Source organism: Chinchilla lanigera, unplaced genomic scaffold, assembly GCF_000276665.1.
Source record: "Chinchilla lanigera isolate Chin_1 unplaced genomic scaffold, ChiLan1.0 scaffold00032, whole genome shotgun sequence".
NCBI lineage: Eukaryota > Metazoa > Chordata > Mammalia > Rodentia > Chinchillidae > Chinchilla > Chinchilla lanigera.
In genome coordinates this window covers 158,657-165,603 of record NW_004955433.1, presented here as the reverse complement: position 1 = coordinate 165,603, position 6,947 = coordinate 158,657, and the positions used below count along the sequence as shown (strand labels likewise).

Genomic DNA, 6,947 nt, shown 5'->3' with positions numbered 1-6,947 from the left:
TTTTTGGTTTTTCTCCGGTACCGGGAACCGAACTCACGACCTTGCGCTTGCCAGGCAGGTGCTTTTGCCGCTGAGCTAAATCCCCAGCCCCTAGAAAGATTATTATTTAAATAAATCCTTCACTAATCACATGTCCTTAAAAATCCCTCTGCTGATAAAACAATTTTAGGGGGAAAATCCATTACTCCAGCAAATTTCCAGTACTCTCAGCATGTACTTTACCTTACTTCAACAGATCAAGCTTTCAAAATAAATGTCCATAGTTCTGTCAATACATAGCCTGCACATGTGTATTAAAGTCTATTCTTTTACACAATATAAAGGTTAAGAACATCAGTCTGTCACACTACGTACACAATATTCTTTTTCTTTTGCATTCAGACAACATAGTATCTTATACTAACACTATCAATATTAGCATTAGGGTACTTCCTATGAGTCTCAGGGGTTTTATACTATTTTCAGTCAGTTTTCAAACATATTGACAAAACAATGACCCCCATAATTTATGTCCTGCTTTTACAAGGTGCACCTGTGTTATTCTTTCTTGAATGAAGAAGAGGGAATCACTAGGGGAATTAAATAAGGGAAATGGAGCAATCGACGCTATCTAGGAGATTTAGACATCTGCCCACCAGCCTCCGAACAGAAGGGCTAGAAAAAGGAATTGTCCAAATATGTTATTCTATACTTATAGCATTTCTCAAAATGTGTTCTGAACTGTGGTGCATAGTCACTAAAAAAATTAATCTACAGTTAAATGTTTAAAATGCTAAATGAAACAGTGACTCTGTGTGTGTATGTGTGTGTGTGTGTGTGTACCTATGTACATGTTAGGGATTGAACCCAGGGCTTCCTGCATGCTAGGCAAGTGCTATATACCATTTACCTTCCTGGATTATTGCAAATGGCTGTGTTCTAATCATACCATGCCCAGAATTAACATATATGTATCTTGCACAAGACACTTATGAAGCACTTTTAAAGGAAAGAAAGGCTTATTGTATAAGTGAGAGTAAAGAATAAATTTCTTACATTATCCCTCACTGTTCAACAAGGGGTAACCCAGTTTGATAGATATAATTTACCTAGCTGGCTTTCAAATGACATCACAAAACTACTTTTGATTGGTAGGACACAAAGTTCAGTATCCCAAGAAATCAACCAAACAAGCTTGTGCTGAAGTATAAGGTTTTTGCTTGTATTCTTACAGATAAGCCAAACCACAAGGATCAAAACATTTGGAGCAATTGACAGTATGGGGATGTAGGCATTCAGGTACACTCAGAGGGGGACAGTAATCGACTATGAAAATTATGGTGCACAAGTAACTAAATCTGTAGTATTGCATTAGAACTAATAACATGGCCTGTTTTAATACTCAATAGAAACTTCATAATTAATAATAAAAATAACAACCCAGCTAAGTTAATTTATAAATGATAGCACAATAAACTGGTAGAACTAGGGTGACATATGGGTTAAGAATAACAGAAAAGCATTAAAAATTAATAATCAACAACTACCACAGTTATCAGTCAAAATAAAAGGACATTATCTTATCCTAGTGACAAGAGAGCTAGTAAGTTTAGCTACTACCTGTGTATAAACTACACACTCTAGCAGTACCTACTGTCAGGTCTCTTAACTAGATCTCTGCCCAGCTAGGAGACAAAAACTCCCCAAGCAGATCTGTTCTTCACACCTGCAGGAGCACGGTATTGAACAGGAAGGCTGCAGCTGCCCCACCCAGCTCAACCTGCAGAGAGCTGATTCCGTGAAAAACCACAAGAGACATGCTGTGCCTGCCAGCACTCCCCCATACCCAACACTACCCTATCGGCTAGCCCTGGACCTCTACTCAGAGACCTAAAATTTCACACCCCCTACCTAAACTCCCCTATAAAACATGCTCTCAGCCCTTGCTCAGAGCCAATGGTCATTTCCCCCTTGGTCTGATCACACCCAGTCTGTAATAAAGTCCTCATACATTGCTTAAACTCTGCCTGTCTCAGGGGTCTCAAGTGTGCCTCAGTTTACCCTAATACCTACTTCTTTCTAAAGATTAGAATTTCTAAATAAGGAAGGTCATATATATGGAAGAGCACTTTGCATGCAGCTCTTCCCTCGGACAGCAGATAGCCCAGACTATCTTCTGGTACATTTAGGGATGCTGGGTTTCCTCCCAATCTGATTTCAACTGCAATCTGACCTTCTTCTTTGCTTCCCTTCATCTTCTGTACCTCTTCCCTACTTAACCTTTCCACACTGTCCCTTTGGACATCTAATATATAATATATTTTCTGTCTTTATTAAGTTATTGTCTTTCTGAGCTCATAAGAAAACATGTTCCAAAAGAGCAGAGTTTATTTTTACTCATTTTATTCAATACTGTATTAGAGTCCTAAATCACAATACTTGACCTTGTGATGAACTTGTGGGATGAGTCACTGAATAAAAATGGACAGCCACTAGAATACCTCGTATGTGGCTAACACTGCTTTTCCTTTCTATTTTTTCACAGAATACACAGATTACCCATTATAGCTTGTCATAGTCAACAAAACTGAGTTCAGTATCCCAAGAAATCAACCAAACAAGCTTGTGCTGAAGTATTTAACTGTGTTTTCTTGATCTATTAACTGTTTCTATTTTTCAAATAAGGTGAAGATAAAAAATATATGGAATAGTGAGTAGAAAGTAATCACAACCCCAAATTAGATTATATCAGAAGCACATTTCCCCCATGTGACTATTTCACAGCACAATTAAAGAATATGTCAGGTTACCCGAGCTATAGAAATCTGAGGATCACCCAACAGGTTTTTGAATGAACGCCAGACAATCCATTTGAATTGATGATAGAAAGAAGTGACATAGGTGGTCTCCTTGAAGACTATGCTCCTCTTCTTCTGAGCTCCTGAGAGTTGATCTAAGTTATCTTTTATTTTTCTGCAGATGGAAGACTTTGCATAAAATTCTGCTAAATTTTCTATGACTGATTTTTCTCTCTTACAAAGTTCTTCAGTCTCATTGGCTTGTAAGTAAAACAGATAAAGAAAGAAAACATTATCATCAGACAGCAAGTAATTTAAACCATTTTTCTGACCACCATATTGAATAACACCTAAGTTCAAACCTTGACTATCAAATATTATTAGATTTATTGCTGCTTTACACATTAGAAAAACAGAGCTAACAATCTGACTGCCACCATATTTATGAATACAGCAAAGTCAATGATCTTCTGTCTTAATTATTTGGATACTAATTTTAAAATAGGCTTCTTTTCATACACATACGCATACAGATTTTTTATAATAAAAATCTGGTTCGTGCTTTCTACTATGTATAAAAGTGTAATGTACAATGTCAAATTGCTTATTTTAAAAATGCTATGAACAGTGAGATATTTATTGCTAAGGAAACTCATCTTATAACTGCAAGTTTTATACAAATGCCTATTCATTAATTAAAATGAAAACACCCATAGCCTTTATGGACAAGACTCTCTGTTGACTGGTATCAGAACACTGCACTACTGTGAGTTCACAAAGACATGTTTTCATGAGCTGCCACACTACTAAGCTTCTGCCAAATCAATTAAGCAAACGCATGTAAATCTAAGAGTCACACACGTCCATAGTCTTCCTCCTGTCTGCTTAGCGCCACAGCAGAGGAGTCTCCATTAATCACATCCAGGAAGAAGTCAGCAGGGTTGTTGCAGGGTTCACAGATATAACCTAAGAAAGAAGGCAATGCAAGAACACAAAATTAATAGTCTTGGAACACAGAGGGGTTCACTTTTAGAGAATAGATAAGGTGAGGTCTGGCAACATAAATTCTAACAACTTCATCTTCTTGCTGTCTGCTCTCCTCATCAATTCATCTTTTCTTCTGAGGTGTTCAATCATATAATAACTTACATTTTCCATCTCAGACATACATTTTCTGTCTCCCATGCCAACTTTGGACTCTTCAGAGCATCTTATATTCATCCTTACCTAATAAAAGTCATGACACCCAAAAAGCTATTAATAGTCTATAGTGCTTAGTACTTATTCATAAATAGCTGGGATGAATAAGTCTAAAATGCCTGTGTGCACTGTCCCGCTAAGTAAAGCTGGAACAGCATACACATCAGCAGAGTATTCCACCCAAGAACAAAAAACATATTTTTTACAACTACATTTAGTATTTTGTCCAAAATAAACCACATACTAGCTAATCAAAATGTATAAATAAACACAAAGAAATAAAAAATTTTCCATAGATATTATCAGATTACGGTGCAATAAAACTAGAAACCAAAGCAAAAGAAACCATGGAAACTATGGAAATGTATGTAAATTAAATAACATACAGTGGAATAATCAATGTGTCACAGAGGAAATTAAGGAAGAAATAAGACAGTTCCTAGAATTAAATGATAATGCTAGTATAACATAACAGAACTTAAGAGACACAGTGAAAGCAGTCCTATGAGGGAAGATTATAGCTGCAAATACTCACATTAGAGAAACAGAATAAGCCCAAATAAATAAACTAATTATACACTTCAAGGTCTTGGAGGAAAAAAAAAAAACAATAATTCAAACCAAGAGCTTGTACAAGGAATGAAATTATAAAGATCTGGGCAGAAACTGACGAAATGAACACTAAAAAAAAAAATAAAGCTGGTTCTTTGAAAGAACAAACAAAACAGGTAAACCCTTAGCCATTCTTACCAAAAAGGAAAAGAAAGATGCAAATCAATGTAATTAGAAATGAAAAAAGAAAGATGAAATCACCTTTGGATTTGAACAATGCCAAAATCCAAAAAATTATTAGCAACTACTTCAGAAACATATATGTAAAAAAGCTGAACTCGGAAGAAATTCCTAGATTCATATGTATTGCCAAAATTAAACTAAGAAGAATTGAAAATCTTGAAAAATTCAATAACATGAAATGAATTTGAAGCATAATTTTTTAAAAAGTACCAGCTAAGAAAAGGTCAGGACCTGATGGGCTGAAAGCCGAATTTCACAAGAAAAATCACTCTCAGAAGCTAATATCCTGATCCCCAAAGCAGACAAGGATCCAACCAAAAAACATCTATACGCCAATCTCTCTAATGAGCACAGTTGCAAAAATCCTTAAGAGGATACTGGCAAACAGAATGCAACAAGTCGTCAAGATCATACACAATGACCAGGTAAGCTTCATCCCCATAATGCAAGAGGATGGTTCAACATATGTAAATCAATAAATGTAACTCATCACATAAGCAGAAGCAAGAACAAATATCACATGATCATCTAAATAGAAAGCCTTTCACAAAATTCAGCATCATGATAAAATCCCTGAAAAAGAAGGTGTATCAATAAATTTTTCCAATCTGATAAAACCATGAATGATCAACCTACTGCCAATGTTATATTAAATGGTGAAAAACTGAAAGCCTTCCCTCCAAAATCAGGAATAAGACAAGAATGTCCACTATCATCACTCCTGTTCAACAAAATTCTCAAAACATTAGCCAGAGCAGTCATGCAAGAGAAATAAAAGTGAAATGTATAGAAAGGATAAAGTCAAAATACTGTGCCATTATTTGCAGGTGACATGATACTTTACTTGCCAGACCCAAAAGTCTCCACCAAAGGCTCCTAGAGCTAATAATCAAATTCAGCAATGTAACAGGATACAAAATAAACACAAAAATTAACAGCATTCCTATACACTAATAATGAACTCGCTGCGTTAACAAAACAGTATCATTCACAATAGCATCAAAAACATTAGTTACAAATTAGCCTATGGAAGTGGTCTTTACCTCTACAGTGAAAATTATATCACTCTAAAAAAGGAAATTGAGGCCCCGTGCCTCCTGCGCCGAGACAGCGAGTACTCTGGGAGCTGCAGGGCTCATGTGTTCGAGTCTGTGCTCGACCCACACCACCACGATTCCCAGCTGAAATGCGCGCAGAGAGCCAGGTATTTCCCATCTAATCCCTGAGGGCAGAACGCGTGAACAAGGACCCCTCAGACATTACAGACTGAGTCCCTGCAGCGACAGAGAGGAGGTCTGGACTGTGAGGCCCCGGGGATTTCTCTGGCTGGGGGCTGGGTGAGCAGGCTCTCTGAGCCGGGCAAGCAGACTCTCTGAGCCCCGCACGCCCTGTGCTGAGAGAACAAGTACTCTGGCAGCTGAAGGGCCTGTGGGTTCGAGTCTGTGCTTTGCCTTTGCCCAGACCCTCTAGCGAATCGAAGGCTGGGGAACTCTGTCACTGGTACCCATCTGGGCTGCATCTGGTTCCTGTATGAGTCCTGAATTGACTGGAGACATAGATTTAGGTGGTTCACAAACTGTAGACCCTGCAGTTTGTGTCTAAATTATGCCTGTACCCTAAACTGCCTGGAGACATAGGTCCAATGGACTGGGATTGTCGCACCAGTGCAACCTGAGTCAGGTCATGCACGTGCACTGAACTGCAAGGAGACGCTGGATCAGAAGGTCGGCCATCAACTGACACAAGTGCCCATGTCTGAGAACGGGGATAACTAGATGGAAATCAAAAACTGCCAGAAACCCCGAGACTAAGTAGCGATACTTAGAGGTCATCCAGAGACAAACCTGAACAACAGGAAAAATAGGAACACTAGTGGTCTTCACTGTGCAGCTACTCAAGAGGGAAACTGAGCTTTCTGCAACCGACAGCAAACATGTCAAAACGAAAGACTAAAACACAATCCCAGAACTCCACCCCAATCAGAACAGGTCCAGGAGACATCAACATAGGAGAACTTGGTAATCACATGCCTGAAAGAGCTGAAATGATTGCAATGGAGGTAAAGAAACAACTCCATAAGGCCATAGAAGAGATGAGATCAGAAATAATTTCTCAGGCAAAAAGTGAATTGACAAGAATACTGAAGGAAATCCTCAAAAAGTCTGAAGAAGAAAT

At 38.0% G+C, this 6,947-nt stretch overlaps 1 protein-coding gene across 20 annotated transcripts in view; it reads right to left on the bottom strand.

Annotated features, from left to right (window-relative positions):
- LOC102006600 (ATP-binding cassette sub-family G member 2-like) overlaps positions 1 to 6,947 on the bottom strand; it is a 150,829-nt gene that overhangs the window by 110,835 nt on the left and 33,047 nt on the right. For all 20 annotated transcript variants that reach the window (XR_001234729.1, XR_001234731.1, XR_001234730.1 and 17 more), the window contains exons 8-9: positions 3,639 to 3,743; positions 2,790 to 3,037 (exon numbers count right to left, since the gene is read on the bottom strand). Coding sequence is in view for 16 of the 20 variants with exons in the window: in XM_013516146.1 (XP_013371600.1) it covers positions 2,790 to 3,037; positions 3,639 to 3,743 (353 nt within the window). In the remaining 4 variants the exon portion in view is untranslated. The remainder of the gene's footprint in view (positions 1 to 2,789; positions 3,038 to 3,638; positions 3,744 to 6,947) is intronic.